Source organism: Anticarsia gemmatalis, chromosome 28, assembly GCF_050436995.1.
Source record: "Anticarsia gemmatalis isolate Benzon Research Colony breed Stoneville strain chromosome 28, ilAntGemm2 primary, whole genome shotgun sequence".
Lineage (NCBI taxonomy): Eukaryota > Metazoa > Arthropoda > Insecta > Lepidoptera > Erebidae > Anticarsia > Anticarsia gemmatalis.
In genome coordinates, this window is record NC_134772.1 from 1,285,404 (window position 1) to 1,308,134 (window position 22,731).

The 22,731-nt window shown below is 34.7% G+C and overlaps 2 protein-coding genes across 10 annotated transcripts in view; one reads left to right on the top strand and one right to left on the bottom strand.

Moving 5' to 3' along the window:
* The window catches only part of swm (Zinc finger protein swm), a 36,429-nt gene extending 28,182 nt beyond the window's left edge, over nt 1–8,247 (top strand). For all 9 annotated transcript variants that reach the window (XM_076132612.1, XM_076132615.1, XM_076132613.1 and 6 more), the window contains 3 exons: nt 120–248; nt 724–831; nt 1,408–8,247. In XM_076132612.1, the coding sequence (XP_075988727.1) occupies nt 120–248; nt 724–831; nt 1,408–1,497 (327 nt within the window). In that variant the 3' untranslated portion in view covers nt 1,498–8,247. The remainder of the gene's footprint in view (nt 1–119; nt 249–723; nt 832–1,407) is intronic.
* Nucleotides 8,248–16,040: 7,793 nt separating this feature from the next.
* The window catches only part of LOC142984913 (putative multidrug resistance-associated protein lethal(2)03659), a 35,277-nt gene continuing 28,586 nt past the window's right edge, over nt 16,041–22,731 (bottom strand). Inside the window, exons 27-33 of the mRNA XM_076132795.1 lie at nt 22,151–22,337; nt 21,552–21,724; nt 19,349–19,465; nt 17,883–17,991; nt 17,339–17,445; nt 16,804–16,906; nt 16,041–16,408 (exon numbers count right to left, since the gene is read on the bottom strand). Coding sequence (XP_075988910.1) covers nt 16,370–16,408; nt 16,804–16,906; nt 17,339–17,445; nt 17,883–17,991; nt 19,349–19,465; nt 21,552–21,724; nt 22,151–22,337 — 835 coding nt within the window. The 3' untranslated portion in view covers nt 16,041–16,369. The remainder of the gene's footprint in view (nt 16,409–16,803; nt 16,907–17,338; nt 17,446–17,882; nt 17,992–19,348; nt 19,466–21,551; nt 21,725–22,150; nt 22,338–22,731) is intronic.

The window sequence follows — 22,731 nt, forward strand, 5'->3', positions numbered from 1 at the left end:
TTAACAGAGGGGGCAGAGCAAACTAAAACTGACATGGAATTTCAAATTCCTGCTTACACTTTCGTATATAACATATGCAATTATGTATGTAAATAATATTGTTTGTATGTTTGTTCCAGCAATACGGTGAGGTGATCAGCAAGGAGGTGGAGCTGTCGGTCCCGCAACTAGTGCTGCAGTACAAGTCTCGCGTGCACGCAGAACACGCCGCCGCCAACGGCAAGCATTATAACGATCGGACACTCTCGGTGAATAATATTTGGATTTTAAAAGACATCTCCCGCACTAAGAATTACTCTTAGTACGGTATTTGTAATAAAAAAAGAGAAAGGGAGAAGTCTATTACATGGAACGAACGTCTATCAGACCTCCACAAGCCAGTTACCTGGGTTACACGATACCCCTCGGTAAGACTGGTTGGCAGACTTTCAAGCTTCTGACTACTGTTAACGACTGTCAAAGATCTATGAAAATGACAACCGGGGCTTTCAATTTAACACACACCCACACAGAGGAACTCAGTTTTTATAATATCCATTTATATTACCCATCTACGGAACATCGCCTTCCGAAACACGAAGGAACTCGATATGTATAGTATGGTCACCCATCCACAGTACGATCTCGGCAAGCGTAGCTTAACCTCAAACATCGATCTGCGCGGCTGATGTTATTTAGCTACGAGCTCCACATTGAAGTTTCTAATAATATGTTTGTTAATAGATAACATGGGTGGGTAACACCAGCAACAATCGCACGACCCCCACCACGACGGAGCCGCGACCAGCGCCCTCCAGGAATGGGGATGCCACTCACGACAACAAGGACGAGGTGAGTTCACTTATTGCTTAAACTGTATCGATAAGATTCGTGAGTTTTGCTGGAACGATAGAGTGATATTCTTTACAAAGGCTTTTGAGTTGATTTTACCATTAATAGGAGAGCCGTTTTACCATCTGTTTAAAAAGTCCCTTCCCTTACCCCCTCCAGGGGGAAGATTTCCACTTCCTAAAGAATCTTTATAGCATAATTTCTACTTTCTACGCATAAGGCGTTTGTCCATCAGTCAGTCAGTATTTATATTATATTGTTACTGTAAATAAAAAAATATTAAATAACATTCTGGATTTATAATACAGCAGTAACTACTTTTACCAAAATCTTTCTTTTTTGTCTTCGTTATCGCACTTTACATGTGGTCGGTATAGCACGTTTTACCTCTTAAAAGAGTGGCCAGGAGATTCTTGCCAGATCTTCTCCTTGGCCCTACCTTCCGAACTGACGGTTAATCACTCATAAGTGTCAGCATTTGACCTAAATTAATAAATGATTTGATTTTGATTTTGAAGAAGAAAGAGTTATATATATTTAGATTGGGTTGTCATACGACTATTTCTATCCCTATAGCCGGCAGCAGCCCTCCCGGAGGAAACCCTGCTGCGCTTCGACGAGGAGGAGGAGGAAGAGGCGGACGAGGAGCGATCGTGGCGACGTTGACACGCGCCGCGCCCGCGCGCGCCCCGCACGCGCCCCGCACCCGCCACGCACACGCCGCACGCCCACACGGAACACGGACACTATAACAATACCATTACTTATATATTTATTAACGCGATCACATGTGACGAAAGATATACCTGTTATACTATATAATAAATATTATCTAATATTGTACGGGAATTAAAACCATCATTTTGAACAAAATTTTTCTTGACTTTTCGGCCCTGATTTAACCGACTATAGACGTTACTAACTGTCTTGAGTTTGAATTGAATTGGTGGTTGTGCCGAAATGTCAAGAAAATTAAGTCAAAAAATATGTTCGCGTTAATTCCCGTGCAATATTAGATAATAAATATGCAACGTTGAAGGTTTTAAATTATCAATATAAGGATTATAAGATTTTTTTAAAACTAAAGTTAATTTAAAAATCATTTTTTTGAAACTAAGTAGATGTTAAAATTTCCATACAATTTGGACAATGTATGAAAATTTGTATGTTTACATACAGTTGGCTAAGTTATAATACAGTCTGAAGCAAATGTATGGAAGTAATTATTTAACTTAAGAGCCCAAACAACAAGATAACTTCGACCGTACTTAAAAAACTTCCATACATTTTGTCATACAAATATTACATTCAACGTTTTTAAATTTCGGTTTTTACTATAAAATCTCTTTCTAAATTACTCTCAATCAACGAATCGTGTCTTTGAAACAATACTCAGATTTAAGTAGCAGTTCGGTATTTAATTGGTTTCATTATTAAAAATTAATTAGTTGGATTACAGCGTTATTTCTTTATCACAATAATTGCATTGCAAAGGCGAACGGCAGGTTTATATGAAGAATTCGTACAGCTTATAAAATGTCATGTTTAGGTTTACTTTTTGTTTAAATTGGTAGCTAATATGATAGACAAGCTTATTTTAAAATTCTTATATTTTTAAAAGTTGGGAGGTAAAAGTTATGTCCATTTTTAGAAGCCCCGATAGTTCGCTAAATTGCTCAGATGCTGTCAAAACCACAATTCAAAACAACAACAAATTGACGGATGCGTAGACGTCAGACGAAAAGTGACGTCTCATGAGATTTTCTTTTTCTTTAGTTGTCAACAAATATAAGCCATGGACCAAAAATTATTATTTAAATAAACAAATACTTTCTAATTAATCCGGACTTCTAAAAATAATACTCCCAAATAAAAATAAGTGACTTAGTCCCCTTAATAAGTGGTACAAATTCTGTTACGAAACAACACAAACTTTAAGCTGTACGAAATCTGCCGATCTCCTTTGTTATATTATACCCAGTCTCTTTTGACAAAAATGTACCGTAATATTCTAATGACGTAAGTCATTTTCACGACAAATGTCAAATTGTTTTCAGTCAAATAACGCTGTAAGACTACTAATACAAACAGGATAATATTTTTTCAAATACTTAGTCTTACTAATAAACGTGTTGCTAGCTCTGATTAGTTATACAGTGTTTTGTCACTTACAATCATATATGTATACTAACTGACCCGCGCAACTTCGCTTGCGTCACCTAAGAGAATGGGTCAAAATTTTCCCCGTTTTTGTAACATTTTTCGTTACAACTCCGCTCCTAATGACCGTAGCGTGATGTTATATAGCCTATAGCCCTCCTCGATACATGGGCTTTCTAACACTGAAAGAATTTTTCAAATCGGACCAGTAGTTACTGAGATTAGCGCGTTCAAACAAACAAACAAACAATCAAACAAACTCTTCAGCTTTATTATATTAGTATAGATATCAGTCTAGTCTTTCTTCCAACTATGTTGGAGTCAGCTTCCAGTCTCACCGGATGCAGCTGAATACCAGTGTTTTATATGGAGCGACTGTCTATCGGACCTCCACAACACAGTTACCTGAGTTATAACACGATACTCTTCAGTAAGACTGGTTTTTTCTTTCAAACTTCTGACTACTGTTAACGATTGTCAAAGATCTTCAATAATGACAATTTTACGTGCCTTCCAAAACACGGGGGAACTTGATATGTATAAGATGGTCACCCATCCACAGAACAACCTCGGCAAGGGTGGCTTAAACTTCGCTCATATACAGTTTCAACATTGATTGTAAGTGACAAAACACTGTATCACTAATCACAGCTTACACAAGGATTGTTAGTAAGATTTATATAAATTTCCATTAAATTAACTGGTATCGTTTATTGTCAGGTCATTAGTAAATATTATAAGAAGAAGTAAGAATAAAATATTATATATTGTATTATTACGCTTTAAAGGGATGGGCAGAGAAGGTTGTATCTAAAGTATACTTAAATTCATGTTTGATGCAGTGGTTAACGTGGTCACCTCGCCGCGATAACCGTAGCGCCGCGTGTGGTGGGTTCGAATCCCACCCGGGACAAATCTTTGTGTGATGAGCACAAGTATTTGTTCTGAGGCTGGATGTTAATGTATCCATTGTGTATTTAGAAGTATATAAGTATGTTTACCGGTTATTTGGCTACCATTGCACAAGTTCTGCTTAGTTTAAAATCAACTGACCGTGTGTGAGTTGTCCAATGATATTTATTTATTTCACTAAATTTCATCCGACACGGTTCAGCCGTTTTTAAATATAAGATGGACAAATAAACACATTCACTATAGTTTTCTGCTCATTCCGTTAGACGTAATAATATAAATATATAAAACACAGATATATCTAAAGAATTAAATTAAAGGCTTCGCTTTTAAGCAATAAGTCTTCCTGCTTACCTCGATATGATATAAGCTTGAAGATATAATTAGTATAAATTGAACAGTTGCACTTTTTATGTCCTATGGTACTATTGACGGGTCGTGAGTTCGATTCCTTTTTGAGGTATAATATTGTTTTAAGGCGTTACCCTAGTAAGTATTCTATTTCACTAAAACTATGAAATATCAATTAGGTATAGACTTTTAATAAAATATCCCCTAATTTCATATGAAAAAATAATCGAAACTAGTTCAAATTCTGTCAATGTTACCCAAATGATTCAAAGTTACCCAGGTTGACTGTACATCAAATAATTTAAAATAAAACTTCACGTAAGCTATTTAGGGGTCCTTAAGGATCAGGGGGTCAACTGACAAATTAAAACAATATTAAACCATCAAATTGGGGTCTTAAACCTACTAATAGTGTCACAGGGTCGTTTAAAGCGTTATAGTATGGAATTATCGTTAAGCCGAGGGTTAAAGTTAGATGCTGTAGTGCCGTGGAGCGGTTGTTTATTAAACCTTTAGCCTCTGGGCTAAGTTTTAGCCTCAATCTGGCAAAAATTAGCCACTACTTGGCTAAAATTGACCCCACTGGCTAATTTTTGGGCGTAATCGGCTAAATTTTAGTCGTAATAGGCTATCTTTTGGTCGTATTAGGCTATTTTTTGGTCTTAATCAGACTTGATATTAGCCTGATTTAATTTTGGCCGGATTTTTGTAGTTTTTGCGTTGTATTTATTATGACTGACTGGATAAAGGTGATGAAACCTTGCATGCCTGAGAGTTCTTTAACACAGTTTTTGAAGGAATGCTAACTACTTAGCCAGTTTTTGGTCTAAATTCTCTTAGAAGAAATAAAAATAGAAGAGACCTAGCCCAGCAGTGGGAAAGTAATAAACTCAAAAATATGTGGAAATGAAATTACATCTGGAATTCGTAGTTTTAGTCTTATTAAAAAACGTACGCGATGTTTCGTAGCTCTGATAGTTGTTTCATCTTCCAAGTTATTTGAAATAAAATCTATATCACACCTCAGATAAGTCAGTTGGTACATCGGCCATACAATATCCGTCACCGATCTAGTAGACAGGGTATCTGGCATTTAACTGACACTTATCAAGCACTTAACCGCAAGATATCGCAAGATAGAATCTAGTAGTCAAATAAATATATTTCAAAATCAACTAAATTCGGCCATTTAAGTATAATTGTTTGTTTTATCATTATTTCGTTAATTAACGCGTTTGTGAGTTTTACTCACGATATAATTTACGTCCTTATTGATACCGCACTTAGGTTTGAGATCGGCCTCAAAAGAAACTACCAGTTTTAATCCGAGATTCATAGTCTTGGATTATTGTGATCTCAAACTCTAGTGGATATTTGAGATCGGTATCAAATTTGAGAGTGGTTTTCAATACTTACATATTTTATTCACACTGTATCTAAAAAAATATTAATAATTTAAAGTTAAAAAGTTTATACTAGGAAAATAGAAATTGATTAAGTTTTTTTAATAAATACATATAAATTTCTTTTAAAATTATATCTGATTTGATCATTTTAAGGTGTTCATTTCCTTTTCTTAAACAACCACAACACTGAGAAAATTTTATTCAAATCGTTACAGCCGTTTTTACGTTATTGTTTATACTATTATATGGATATATTTAAGTAATATTATTGTCTCACTAGCTAAAATTAATATTTTATAGATACAGTGTGAATTCCAAAGTTCCCCGGAACGTATAATGTTACATAATATTTCTAATTTTTTATTATTATTAATAATAAATTATATAGTTTTAAGTCTACGGGCGTTATTTCGCAAAATCATAGACTAAATTGTCTATGATTTTGCGAAATGATGTTCGCGAAATTAGTTGTTAGTTTTATTTTTTTGTTTTTATTCATTATTATGAATTAATTTTTTTTTCGAGTGTGCTCTACGGTTAGGAATGGATTGATTGTAAGGTTTCAGCGTGGAATAGAACCTGGGACGTTACTATAGACAGAGTTAAGCAATGTTACCGCGGTCAGATGTTAGATGGGTGAGCGTTTTAAAGAACAGTTAACTACTTAAGAACAGTTGAGTCGTTATAAGAATCCGTCTCATATTATTATAAAGCAATACTGTATAGTATATGCAGTCTGCAGTCACTTGCAGTCTGCAGTCACTTGCAGTTTGCAGTCCGCAGTGATTGACGACTTGTAGACATGTGCAGTTTGCAGTACTAGGCCTTTTGTTGTAATCTTTTGTATGAAATCATAATAGAAAATATCTTGATGACTAGAAAACTCATAGGAATATAAAAAACTGCATATAAAATCTTAGTAACATAACATAATACCTGCAGTCAGCCTGCGAGCACGGCGAGAGCAACCTGCGCTGAAACGTTAGGCATTTTGAGGTAAAATGCGTGTTCGCGTTAATTCCCGTATTCTATTATACATTAAACATGCAACGCGAGAGTTTAAAAGTTAGAATTTTTAACTAAAAAGTATGCGATATAGAGGGTTAAAAATGATCAAAAATTTCGTCCCACAGTCCCAGGTTCTATTCCACGGTGAGGCTATAGCTTTAGAAGCACTGTATAGTATAGTCATATACCGCTAGATTTACGTTACGAACGATTATCATTGGTTTTGTAAATATTTTGATTGTTCCTAGCTATTAAGGTAAGAAGGTCGTAAGCGACAGTTCAAAATTAAATAATATGGTATGACTTTTAACGAGGCAAAGTAAAATAAATAGGGAAGTTTTTGAAAATTATGCCATTTGTAAAGGTTTTTCAGAAAAATAATACAGTCATGAGCAAAATTTGGTTCAAATTTAACCGTTAGATATTGAAATGTGACTCGAATTTAAACTACACTTAATAAACTACAAATTGACGTACTTAAAACTTGAGTGTGAATTAAAATTGAGTCCTGTTTCATATATCAATATAAATCATGTCTAAAAAATAGCAATCGAAAAACGTACCTGCTGTAGTGTTTTATAGAATATTTTAATACAACCATTTTTCAAAATAAATAGACTATACAGAACAGTAAAGACTTACTAGAAGTAATTATTGATTATATATTTTACATAAAATATATATACATATTTAGCAATATATATACATTTTTACACATACATACATACATAGTGAGAGAAAATTTTATTCAAATTGTAAGCTGATGATGGTTCAATAGTTAGGGATTAGGATATCGATTGAGAGGTCCTAGGTTCGTGTCCCGCCCGTTGCATCAATGTGAATCCAATAGTAATATGCCTTTAAACTTAGCCGTAGTATAACGCTAGGAATCTTTAATGTGAACATATATTTGTGCTCGTGACTGTATTTTCTTTATTAAACTTAATTTTAGTATCATTTTGTAAATTAAATTCTGTTTGAATAATAGTTCAATGGTTTGGTTGGACTTGTAGCAGGTTCATATCTATATTTGAAGTGATTTTGTTTTCAATCAATGGAAAAGTTTATCTAAAAATTTTATTCAAAATAAAGGTAGGGAAATAAATCATTTTGAAAGTTCCTAAATTTATTAGAATGATTCGTTTTCGGAAACAAATGCAATGATACTAAAACTAAGTTGTTTAAATTTTTAGTTTCCAAATTGGCTTTGAAAACCTCAAAATTACTATTTATTTTTGTTAAAATTATCATTTATATCATATCAATAAATTTGGCATAAATCAAATAAACTTTGGGCACAGAAATGTACTGGACAAGCAATAAAATCAACTGTGGCCTACGACCTTATATTATGTACATATTAGCATTAAATACATAGCATTATATGTTATATTGTAAAAAAACAAATATTAAAAAAATACCCTTTTTTCAAACCGTTAAAAAAATTTTGATGGCGGTGTAAAAAATATTTTTTCTAAGTCATTGGGCGGCTTATGTCATGTAACACAAGAAAAAATTGGCTTGTGAGATGTGTTGTTTTTTTCGTTTTTGTAAAAAAGATTTTGCCGCCAAAATAAAATTTTTCGTGTTTCTGGAACAGAAAGTCAAACGCCGCAAGGCAACTTTTCAGCGGAAGAAAGAAGAATTATGAAGAAGTAAGAAGATATACCAAGAAGTTGTTTAGAAGAATCTGATAGAAGAGTGAAGATAATAGTCAAATCAGTCAATCATAATAAAAATCATGATCATCATCATTTTAGTTATAAAATCTCTTTGGCTTCAAGAATCACAAATGAGTACACGGTTCATTAGGTTTCTTTCAGTGAGCTCGTGAGGTATCCAAATATCGAGCTTTTTTGTGTAGAGAAAACATTTTATTACAAGTTCATACATACTATAATGCGAAAAGACTTTTTCCCCGACCTAATATTTTATTCACCTCTGCTTAGGAGACAACAACTAACAACCAATCATTTAGAGTTCCGTATCCAAAGGCAATTTTTCACCTCCTCATTAATTATTCATACTAATTCAATTAACATTGTGATACGAACGGTACTCCACAAGTCCTTATGCTGTACTGATTTCATTATTATCATCAAGAACACAATCAAGAAACGAAGGCGAAGAGAAGACTGATTTCAATAAATTAATTTTTGTTCTTTATTTATATCCCTACCCTATCCTATATCTATTTAAATACCTATGTTGTTAATATAGGTATTTTGATTATGAAGTGCAGGGTTCAATTCCGGTATTGTGATGTTGCTTCTTGGGAATTATTACCCACTAACCTAGGCTCTCAGAGACTGTGTGATTTGCCTGTTTGTGGTGCAGTCAAACTCTCTGATACAAAAGTGAATGGTTTTTGGGTATGAGGGTATGAGGGTGCCTATGCCGTTTAGCATGCTTGCCTGCTGGCTGTGGGAGGAAATCGTGACTCTGATTGCAGGTTTTACTGGTGCTCAACATTGGCGCCATACTAGACGACACTTTACGTCCGAAAATTCGTGCGGTTCTTCGCATCGGTGTGAAGCTGTCGACAGGTTCGTATGGTCTTTACGACGACAGTATTAAGCTATGCTCGCTCAGCATAATATAGTTTTTTTTTCATGTTTATATTATAAAATCTAAATGTTTATATTATAAAAATCTTTAACTGGAGACTTGTAATACATGAATTATGTGAATAATTAATATTTTTAATTAAATTGTCCTGAAATATGACAAATGGAGTATTTTTTTTACGGAATTACCCCCTTTAGTTTGTTTGCGCATTGCTTTATTTGTAACTTTTAAACCAGATATGATCAAATATTATTTTTGTGAGAAAAATTCGCTATATATCGGGGTAGGTTGACAAAATAGCTATCATTCCACGTCCTATAACGCAAATATTCATGATCAAATATAAATGATTTAGTACATATTATAATCGATTAGTGACAATGAATAATTAATGAGTTTATTTTAAACCAGCAAGGTTTTCTGGATTTGCTACTAAGAAGGGCACATAAGCTTATACGATAAGCGTTTTAGGTAAGTTACATTAAATTAAAACAAAAAGTAAATAAGAATATATTTATTCGCTATAATATATCACATAGTACAATGGGCCTCTTAACTGGACCGCGTTGTACGATAACACAACTAATAACATCTTTGTTTATAAAAATAAACTATTTTATAACAGAATGTACTGGAAAACTGGCTTTATTGCTTTTTACATTACTATTTCTTTCTTTTTACATTACTATTTCTTTCTAAAGTTACTATATTTTAGTGCGTATAAGATTGTTCTATATGAAACTAATATTAAAAATACACAATTGATAAAGATTTATTTTAGTTTTGCAATCTTTTACCAATTGTGTTGGTTTCATATGAAAAAATAATCGAAACTAGTTCAAATTCCCACTGTCAATGTTACCCAAATGATTCAAAGTTACCCAAGTTGACTGTACGAAAGTATCTATGAAAAATAGGTAAAACAATTAACCACTATGCAAACAGATATGTGGGAAAAGGCTAGTATCTTAAATCATCTAACATGATTTATATCGTATACGTACGTGCACGTATACGTACAAACAAGCTTATACGCACTACAATCTATACTTATAATAAATCTGTAGAGAGGTCAATTCTGTACATTGAATATATTTAAAAAAAAACCAATGGGGGATGTTTAGTAACGGATACTGATACCGAATCTGCAATTTATAATTTTCTTTTCTGTCTGTCTGTCTGTCTGTCCTCCGTCTGTATGTGACGCTATCACGTAAAAACTACCGGATAGAATGCACTGAAATTTGGTATATGCATAGATTAAGTAGTGGAGCATGTTCTAGGATACTTTTTATAGCATAAAATTTCAAAAAAAATTAGAAAATTTAAAAATATACGTAAAAATCGTTTGAACCTGCGTTTCCCTATAGAGACCATAGATGGCGTTACAATCCATTTCACAACATTCGCATAGTGAACGCGGCGCCTGCCGTATCGATACCTGTTGTTCGCACCAACCAATAGATGGCGTTATAGCTCGCAACAAAGCATGTTTTTTCTAATTAATTTGTTTTGATGGCTTTATTGTAAAAAAAATACCTTTGAAACATGCTATACATTTATAAGATTTTTAAACATAAATGTTGTATGATATATTACACAAAAATGTTGGTTTACGTGGGTCCGGTGCGGTCGGGATATCCTAGATGGCAATCGAGTAATTTCGTTTGTTGTCGTTGTTCGCCGCAACTAACAGATGGCGTTGTTGTTCGAAACACATAACCAAATTAATTGGTTGCATTAAGGAAATAAATTGGATAGCTATGAAACAGACTACGTGGTAGGTAAGTTTTAAAAATTAAACAACGGATGATATATAAAAAATAATTACGGGTTACGCGGTTTCGGACGTATCATCGCAAGTAAACATTATTACGCGTGTGAAGAGCTCCGGCGCAGATAGGTCTGTCTGTACCTATTATAATATTCTGAATCCAGACGGGTAAGCAATGGTCAGTCTATAATAAGGTATTATATTTTACACTGTAAACTGGTACGGATACAGACGAGAGCGGAAAAGAAGGTAACCACAGGAAATCAGGCCTGCCTGAGCCTGTGTCACATTGTGTGCCCTTCGGGTCCCTTTCGTAAATAACCATTAGATGACAAAAGAGTTGTTAGCATTTTTAGGTGTATCGAGTGCTTCGCAATTCGCGTGCTCAAACGAATAAGCAACAGTACGAAATTCACGCGAGCGGAGCCGCACGGGTCAGCTAGTATAATAATATGACAATACATTTGCACTCAACAGTTACTTATTAGGAACAAGTTTTGTAAAACAATAACTTATGTATATTGAGAAACAGGTCATATAACAAAAATAGGTTTAACCTTTAAAACCAAGAATATTCTAGGGACAAAATATGTCCTGCGACACATGTACCTAGCGACGTCGCTGAACGTTATTGAACTTCCTATGTCGCTACAAAAATAAGTCACGTGATGTCGCTACATTTCAAGCCATATCTTTACATGTTGCGGAACATTTACCTCCTTGAATATTGTTAGCTTTTTTCGTTAAAAAATATAATCTATTTCTATATTTTCTTGTGTAAAATATGGCCAGTAACAATCTCCAATCAAATTATTTATTTCTACAAACACAATTAAGAACTATTATTTTACATAATCAACTAATTAAATAATAATTGACGAATAAACTTCGCATACAAAATTAGCTACATTTCGACAGTGATAAGTACATATCTTTACATAATTCGAGATGATTCTTATTTAAATCATATTCAAACGGGTTTCAGAAACATACCTCTAGTAATATACTATAGTTAAACAGCTACTAAACCATAGTAGCCATAACAGCCGATAGGTTATTGAAACCAGCTGAAAATTGTTAACAGCCGAGTCGCGATAATAGTTTTATCGCGAAATTAAAACGTATCTTTTGCTTTCGAGGCGATTTTCTTTCCATCACATAACTTTTTGTAAAAGACGGATATTATTTTTCAAAATAATAATCTTAAATAACGATGAAAAAGAAATCAGTTCTTATTCGAGTTTCAGCGATTATTCTTCTATGGCTTTATAATAATTTGTATTTTATATAATTAGAAGTATTTTAAGCAGTAATAATTGGTGGTTTAAACAATAAACAAGCACCTTATTTTTGCACCAGATGGTGGTACATTAAGTACGTATAATACACATTTATTTAAGTAAATTGTTTGGTTACTACGTACTATTTTAGTTTATAAGTATACTATAATTTAATATAGTAATAACCATTGGACTATTATTACTTTTGAAAAGTATTATAATATTTAATAATAATAACTGCTTCGATATCACATTAGTGGGACAGATTTTTCTATTGTAAAAAATAACTTTTTGACAGCTGTCAAATGTATTTTTTTATATCAAATAATGGCATTGATAATTCGCAAAATCAAGTTTGACAATTGTAAATTATAATTCGTTTAAATTCAAATAATTAGCTAAAACAACTATAAATTTAAGTAAATAATCATTAAATTTACTTAATATAAAAATAATGGAGTGAAAATACTGGTATTTATTTATCACATTCGGTTTCTTAAAACAATGAAAGAAATATCTCCATTATATTCAATTAGAATATAATGTGTTTCGGAAGGCACGTTAAATTGTGGGTCCCGGCTATCATTTTCGAAGATCTTTGACACTCGTTAACAGTAGTCAGAAGCTTGAAAGTCTGACAACCAGTCTTACCGAAGGGTATCGTGTTATAACCCAGGTAACTGTGTTTTGGAGGTCAGATAGGCAGTCGCTCCATGTAATACACTGGTATTCAGCTGCATCCGGTGAGACTGGAAGCCGATTCCAACATAGCTTGGAAGAAAGGCTAAGCTGATATTTATTCAATTAGAACCCAGCTAATAGCAGCAGGACTTTGTTTACAGTGTTTAAATATTTGCACAAAACACTTGGATACTATAAACAATGTTAAAGGCAACATTACTTTTCGTCCAGCCCGGGAATCAAACTCCCATTAGTTATGTAACGTCGGTATACCTTAAAGGTATATATCTATATAATCATTGTAATTGACATGGAATGTCACTAAATACTCAATTTTCATATAATCACTGGTAAATGCTTAAGTAAGGCATTGTAAATTGACTTATTTTGTAATAAGTAATATAATTGACCACAGTGAACTAAGTTTGAATACACATTTCTAAATACTCGGGCCATTACAAACGTACGAACTATGTCATATGGCATTTATATCGGACTTTCTCGCTCGCACTTGAGACAGACACATGAGCCCGCGACATTTACTAACCCCCGGTTTCTGAGGTACATTTAGCGGTAGTTTATCTATTCAATAGCGTTGAAACTCATATAAAAAAACGCTATTTAATAGATAAACTATCGCTAAATTTACTCAGAAACCGGGGGTTAATCCTATTGATTATGACGTAGTTTTTATGTTTGTAATAGTCCGTGTATAAAAATAGAATTTAAAGATGATCATAATTTTATATCGCAGTAATAATAAGTACATGAATTGTCAGTTTCAATAATCTATCTATAGTTAAAGTAAATCTAAAGATAGGTTAAAGACAGTAAGTACATCGCTCCTTCAATGCAAAAGGGCCACAACTCAAAAAAAAATGAAAATCGTTTTATTGCAAAAATGACACCTGAACCGACTATATTTTATAGTAAAAAAAAAACCCCCATCATTTTTGCTTATTTTATGGCTGCACTGACTAACTGCCCTTTTTGCATTAGCCCACTTTGACAGGTAATGTCAGTGCAAAACAGCAACTTTGTGAGTTGCGCCCGGAGATTCAACGCAAATGCTCGTCAGTTGCGTGAAAAAGTGCCACAATCCAAAATACGTCTGTGTTGGGTGCAAAATTTCAAGTTCATGTGATTATATTTCACAATACAAAACTGCCATATTTTGGAAAACGTCCTTTTTGAATTCTAATTATAGTATTTGTTACCATATTTTGTAATACAAAAATGCCATATTTCTGAAAACGACCGTTTTGCATTCAAACAATAATATTTGTTATTATATTTTGTAATATAACAGTAGCATATTTTGAAATACGTCCTTTTTGCAATAAATTATTGTGGAATAAATAATTATTTTTAGCATGCTACAATGGGAAGGCCATAAATATGACCGTTTGGCATAATAATAATTTTAGTTTTCTTTAAAATTTTCGAAATAAAATTTAACATTTTGATGCAGGGAAAGGCAAACCCTTCCTTTTCGAATCGCCCTTTTCGCGGCAAGATCCGACTAGTCCTTTTTAAATGCGTCTAGGTCATCCCGCCATCTTCGTTTAGATCTCCCGCGTCTGCGATGACTATCCTCTGACATCCAGTTGGTAGATATGCGGGCCCACCTTTCCGGATGCGTGCGGATAATGTGGCCGGCCCAGTTCCATTTCAACCTGGCGGTCTTCTTCCCTAAATCGGCTATGCGAGTTTGGGAGCGCAGTATAGAATTTTGGACGTGATCTGTTCTTCTTACATCTGATATACTACGCTCCATTTCCCTCTGGCAAACCTTCGGTTTCTACTTTTGGTTTTCCGTAAGGGACCATGTTTGGGCACCGTAGGTTAGGACGGGTAGTATAAACATTTCGACGAGCTTCCGCTTTAGTGACAGTGGAAGGTTACCTTTCATTAGCTCTTTCATGGACCAGGAGCTCTTCCAGGCACTTGTGACACGTTTGTCCAACTCTTTGTCCCGTCGGTTGTTAAAAGAAGTTATTTGGCTCAAGTAAGTGTATTTGTCGACATAGTGTATGACGTGTCAGCCTACCTCGACCCTACGTTTTGTGTTATTGGTCATAACCTGGGTTTTTGTACGGTTCTTACTTAGTCCAATCTGAAGGCGTGCCGTGCTCAGATTTTTGAGCATTGATTCGAGTTCCAATGCAAAGGAAGAGAAGAAGACAATGTCGTCTGCAAAACGAAGGTTTGTTAACTGTTTGCCACTAACAACAATGCCTTTCGATTGCCGCCAGGCTCCTGAAAAATTTTCGAGGGTGCTGGTAATTTTGGAGATAGCGGGTCTCCCTGTTTCACGCTTCTTTGGATTTAGAGAGGTTGTTGTATATTGCTTTGATGAGTTTGATGTATGTAGCTTCGATTCTTCATAGTATCTTTAAGAAGGTCTTGGTTATGGAGTGATGATTCTATGGCGGAATGACTGATGCTGCCAAAAGCTTTGGAATAATCCACGAATGCTAAATATAAAGGTTTATTAAACTCATAAAACTTTTCTATTATCTTATTTCTTTCATACTCCTGCTGCACTCGGTCTACCCGTCACGTTACCCATTAATTGATGATGATGATTGATGTTTAATTTTGCTGAATAATGGAAGTTACGCACAAAGTTGATCTCTATTATATTACTTACTTAATAATAAGTAAAGATTTTTTAATTTAGATTGTTTAATACAATGTTTTCCTGTTGTCTATTCACTTATGGTTTTATTTACTTATAAGATTTAACTTTTTGATACGGTTTTTTACCAAAAAATTTACAATAAATCATTTTTATTTGCAAAACTGTGTTTAATTTTTGACATATTTTTCATGATATTGGTTCAAATTTTGAATGCAAAACGGACTTATATGCTTTTTTCTCTTAATAGGTAACAGCTATTACAAAGTTTATATTGTAGATAGATAGAGCTAAAAAATACGCATCTAATGATATATTAACATCTTATATTTAATTAAAAAATATATAAAATATTATAAAAAAACAGTTTCAAAAATTTGTTTTGGCTGTCCTGTAAAATTTATAGTTTTAGATTTGTGTCCCTTTTGTATTCAAGGAGCGACATGTTAAGGTCACTGGTTCGTATTTTTTAAACTATAAGTGCATATATTATAAAAGTAATTATAATAAAAGGCACGCATATTACATAATAATATAACCGCCGATTAACCCTCTGGATAAGTACCAGTTAACATAAACGGTTTTGTTACATTTGCTGTGAATATATATCTATCAGATAAAGACTGTCGGATAGTGGTAAGGGTTAAACAATTTAATTGTAGTGTAACAAGTAGTTAGTATAAATAAAATACTGTATGTATGTGTGTATGTATGTTGATTAAAAATGGCAGGTTTAAGGAATGTGACAGTGTGGTGTTCACGAGTTCTTCTTTGCTTCTAGCATTTTCTTGTAGCTCTGTGAAAGAAGAATACATAGGTTTATTATTAACATACATTAATTGTAGAACGTATTTCTTCGCAGCGTCTAAAATTACGGTTTATCAAAAATATATTTAAAAAAAATTATGTTTTAAAGTGATTGCTATTTTCTAAAACATGAAACCTTCCGATTAGTGGAGAAAATGGAGGCTATAATCTTTCCTTGCTATCAAAGTACATGTACTTTAAAAAAAAAACTCCCTAAATCCCGCTATTCATTCTATGCCACCCCTTTAACATTCTAACTTCCTTAATAATCGACCCCCCTCCATATCTTACCCCCTCCCTTATTATCCCATGTTTCTCTGTAAATTTCAATACCCTTAACAATCACAATAAAATCTACTGCTAATAAGTAATATTGAAGGTTACCTCTTCGGCCATGTTGTACAACATGGCAGCAGTCTCACGTCCGGTCTGTTCCACTAGAGTCTTGAATATACCACCCGCGGGCTCCACTTCTGATACCTCCGACCTAATAACAATTAAATATATTAATTCACTAGCTGACCCGTGCAACTTCGCTTGCATCACTTAAGATAATCATAATTTTCCCCGTTTTTGTAACATTTTTCACTGTTACTCTGCTCCTATTGGTCGTAGCGTGATGATATATAGCCTATAACCTTCCTCGATAAATGGGCTATCTAACACTGAAAGAATTTTTCAAATCGGACCGGTAGTTCCTGAGATTAGCGCGTTCAAACAAACAAACTCTTCAGCTTTATAATATTAGTATAGATTAGTATAGATACAGACTGGGTTAGCTAGCTAGTATAATCTATAGAAGCTTGGTTGCAATTGCCCGAATAACTAAACGCCCCCTTAACTTTGTACTTTGGCGTATAGCATCACTTGACACTGAATTATGTTGCTACATACGATTGTTAGAAGCTTACTTTCTTACCTGTTAGAATAAGTACGAATTCTGTCTTTGTTTATCACGAACGGTTCATTCTGATCGCTCTGGTCTATACGATCAAATGTAAAGTTCTCTGGAATTGCTAGCGGCGCCTGAAATAAACAAAAAAATAAAAATAAATTAATAAAATGTAGTAGAAAAACTTAAATAGACTATTGGTTACTTAAAAGAGTGTCCAGGAGTTTGTTGGCAGCTCTTCTCATTGGCCCTACCTTCTGAACTGGCGGTAAATTCACTCTCTGTATCATTGACTATCATAAGTGTCTTAACGTTTCTTAAAGAGTAGCTGATTTAACTGATAGTCGCACTTGACTATGTCCTCCAAAAAACTATATGAGTATGTATTTATGTTTATCAGTTATTTGATTACCATAGTTAAAGTTCTGCTTAATTTGGAATCAGATGACCATATGCGAGCTGTCCCAAAATTTTTTTTATGTATAATATTTATTTACTTGACCATTTAACATGTTAAAATCCTAAAAAAACTATGACTTTTACAAATAGGTAAAACCAATTACTTATTTACCTGACTCTTGGACAGTAGTGAGAGTCTCCTCGTCGGTCCATCAGCTTTCGTCTGAGCTGCAGTCTGATTGAGCAGCTCGAAGGGATGACCTGACTCTGCTACGCGACCCCTAGTAGACAAAATAATGACATTAGCTAAAATACATTGCAGTCTAACACAAACAAACCACAATTAAAATATGTAAATCTATTTATTATTTTTATTGAGTCCCCAACCCGCACTTGGCCAGCGTGGTGGACTCAAGGCCTAACCCCTCACTCATTACGGGAGGAGACCCTTGCCCAGCAGTGGGACAGTAATGGGTTATATTTATTTATTTATCTATTATTGACCACAATTATTACAAACTTTGCTATGATTGCTACAATATACGTTTCGACAATATTTCTCGAACGACAAAACCGACTCGAGTCACTTTTTCGGATTAATGCCGACCCGAGTATGAGTGTAGCATGACTAATTGAGCCGCAGCCCTTTGTTGCACATAAATATACTAATCTATACTAATATTATAAAGCTGAAGACTTTGTTTGTTTGATTGTTTGTTTGTTTGTTTGAACGCGCTAATCTCAGGAACTACTGATCCGATTTGAAAAATTATTTCAGTGTTAGATAGGCTATTTATCGAGGAAGGCTATAGGCTATATAACATTACGCTACGGCCATTATTTTGACTACCTCCGTGGCGCAGTGGTTTAGGTCGCCACGCCGATACCACTGCAACGGGAGGTCGTGGGTTTGATTCCCACACGGCACAATTATTTGTGCGATCCACAAATAATTGTTTCGGGTCTGGTTGTGCTTAGTGTCCGTTGTTTGTATGTTTGTAAAAGTCCCCGCGACACAAGAGCAATTCTTAGTGCGGGAGTTGTCTTTTTAAAAGAGAAAGAGAAAGAGAAAAAAATTAGGAGCGGAGTAGCAACGAAAAATGTTACCAAAGCGGGGAAAATTATGACCCATTCTCCTTTCGGTGACGCAAGCGAAGTTGCGCGGGTCAGCTAGTTAGTTATAAAATACCTACTATTTTTGTGAAATTTGTGTAACATTTATACATATTATGTGTACAAAAAAGGTGTAAAGTTACAAATAAAGTTATAATCAACAATTATTTTTCAAATTATTTTTTTTAATATAATTGTTTGTATAATATAAATATTTTTTAACATTGTTATGTGAAAAGTTAACGTGATCACCTCGCCGTAACAATTGTAACGCTGCACAGTAATAAGGTGGGCTCGAATCGCACCCGGGACAAATATCTTATTAACTAGATACCACTCATTAAACAAGATTATCTATAGTACCGGGGGGTATCGTGTTATAACTCAGGTAACTGGGTTGTGGAGGTCCGATAGGCAGTCGCTGCATGTAAAATACTGGTATTCAGCTGCATCCTGTGAGACTGGAAGCCGACTCCAACATAGTTGGAAGAAAGACTAGGCTTTAAATATAATATTAGTACATACTTGTCCATAACGATGACTCGGTCGTAGTCCATGACGGTGTTGAGTCTGTGCGCGATGGTGAGCACGGTGGAGTGAGCGAACTTGCTGCGTATCGTGCGCTGGATGTGCTTGTCCGTTCTGTAACAAACAAAATATTTATTACATTACTGATGAGCATCCAAAAAAATATTATAAATGCGAAAGTAACTCTGTCTGTCTGTCTGTTACTCAATCACGCCTAAACTACTGAGCCAATTTACATGAAATTTGGTATGGAGATATTTTGATATCCGAGAAAGGACATAGGCTACTTTTTACCCCGGGAAAATGACGCATTCCCATGAGAAAATTCAGGTGGCGGACGAAGTCGCGGGTAAAAGCTAGTTATTTTTTTTTATATAAAAATATCTCAAGGAGAGTTGACGTTAAGCAGGCAGACGCTTGGATAAACATCAGCCAAATCCCTAGCCAGTAAGTTTTTGAGAGAGAAAATATGTTCTGACTAGCTGACCCGCGCAACTTTGCTTGCGTCACATAAGAGAATCATAATTTTCCCCGTTCTTGTAACATTTTTCACTGGTACTGTGCTCCTATTGGTCGTATCGTGATGATATCCTATAGCCTTCCTCGATAATTGGGCTATCTAACACTGAAATAATTTTTCAAATCGGACCAGTAGTTCCCGAGATTAGCGCGTTCAAACAAACAAACAAACTCTTCAGCTTTATAATATTAGTATAGATATAATACTCATAACTACTACTATAAACTTACACGAAATTCTACCAAATACCACTAAATGGGTATAATATTAATATGAAATACGAAAATAATGTAATTAAAACTAATAATCTATACTAATATTATATAGCTGAAGAGTTTGTTCGTTTGTTTGTTTGTTTGTTTGTTTGTTTGTTTGTTTAGCAACGAAAAATGTTACATAAACGGGGAAAATTTTGACTCATTCTCTTAGGTGACGCAAGCGAAGTTGCGCGGGTCAGCTAGTTAAAAATATACGAACAAATTTATTATAACTAACACGAAATATTTAATGGGAACTATTTCAAACTAATATCAATTCGAAAGAGTATAACCTCAACTGATTAGAATCACGTAAGTAGCATAATAATCAAATTTCGGTTAAAAATCTCCAAAGCGTAGGCTTACTTATTCGGATTTAATATTGCCAGTAGCTCTATCTAGTGAAAGCGCCAGTGCAACCGTATAAAGCGGTGGAGCGGTTTCTTCCGATTGTCGCTATTTTCCGTGGGAATGAGATATTTTCCCGGGGTAAAAAGTAGCCTATGTCCTTTCTCGGGTATCAAAATATCTCCATACCAAATTTCATGCAAATTGGTTCCGTAGTTTAGGCGTGATTGAGTAGCAGACAGACAGACAGACAGACAGACAGACAGACAGAGTTACTTTCGCATTTATAATATTAGTATGGATGACTCCATTTAACATGGGATAAGGACAAGACAAAGAAAGAAATCTACATATAGAAATAATTACTTAGTTTTTAAGTAAAAGGTAACATTGGTAATTAAATAAATATACATAGGTAAATATTTAGGCAGAAATTATATATATTTTTTGCATTAAGTACTTAAGAATCTACGTTTCTTAACCAATCGCCCGCGACATCTTTAGCAGCAAAAATACCGTTTTTGTTATTCAGTAGGTCATAGATTGTTGGCAGCTTCTCGCATGATCAATTATTGTATCAACCACATTGTAAAACTTTTAACGATTGAAAACAGTGGCCGTGCGTTTGTTGCTAGCTCTTCTCATAAGGCTCTACGCTTTCCGAGCTAGTGGTAGATACAGTAATTGTAACGACTATCATAAGTGTCAATATTTGACCTAAATGAATAAATGATTTGATTTGATTTGATTTGGTCTTTAAAACTGTGCTTGAATTCTTACGAGTCCGCAGACTTTAGTTAAGTAACGCTGTACAGAACAATATAAAATGCTGCCAATCCTTAGCTGTATACATTATTTTGAAAACAGACGTGATTAATTGAGCTACAGCCACATTAATCACAAGTACTGTAGAGTCTGAGTTTGATTCCCAATTCGGTAGATTTTCGCGACAGAAATTTCATAGAAACAGCCACAAACTTGGCGTGACTAAACAATCCAATCTCATAATAATATAAGCCCCAAGCTAACCATATCAACAAATAATTATTTCTGCGTTTATTAAACAGTGACTCACTCAGTATCAACATTAGCAGTTGCCTCGTCCAGGATGAGAACCCTGCACCCGGCGAGCGCGGCCCTGGCGAGACAGACCAGCTGTCGCTGCCCCACGGACAGGTTGCCGCCGCCGTCTCCCACCTTTGTGTTGAGACCCGCTGGCAGGTTTGATACCATTTCACGGAGTTCCACCTGAAAGAGAAATTATTCAACATTAGTACATCAAATAATGCGAAAGGTAGGTTAAGCCGTTCTTATTTTCCCACCACCAATTTTCTCATCATAATGACTTTTGACTTTTCCATGTTATGTCTGTATTAGAAAAAATTATCACTTGCTCCAACGGTGAAGAAAAACATCGTCATGCGACCTTGCATGCCTGAGAGTTCTTTAGAAAGAGTCCTTGAAGGTAAAGTGTTAAAGAACTTTTGGGCGTTCAACGTTTTATCGATCTTTTCTCTACTAACTAACTACAATAGTCAAATGGTCTACTACAACGGTCTTCTGGTCTATTTATGTGAGATAGTGTCTATTCTTGGTAGAAATCAATCTACTCACATGGTCTTCTCATCTACTCATCCGGTCTACTCGGTCTACTTGGTCTTTTAGTCTACTAACCTGATCTAAAGCCTTATAAATATCAGCATCGGAGTATATTCCCTCAGGGTCCAAGTTATCTCTCAGAGCTGCCGCGAAGAGTGCAGGTCTTTGAGGTAGGGCACACAGTCTGGACCTCCAGGCGCGAAGACCGGCCGTCTCCGCTGTTATACCGTCTACTTTCACGTGCCCGGATACTTTAGCTAACCTGGGAAAGAAAAATATATTAATTTTGGTCTTTAAGGTAGCAGAAATTACTATGGATGTAGCGGATATTATAATAATCATTTATTTTTACAAACCTACGTTACGTTACGTGAATAAACTACACCTACGTTACGCCATTTACAATGTTATGTAATAGAGGGCCAGTCTATAGTCATTTATCGGACATGTTACCAAACACCATTGAGAAAAATGTAATAAATATTTTATAAGACCAATAAATATTCTGCCTGACTCGGAAATCGAATCCGAAAACTCATGATCGGCTGTTAAACTTGCTATACACATATCCGGTTCGGCATTAAACGGCCTAGCCGGGCGTTTAAACAGACTATGCGTTGAACCCGTTCGGCACAAGCCGAACAATAGAGTAGAGC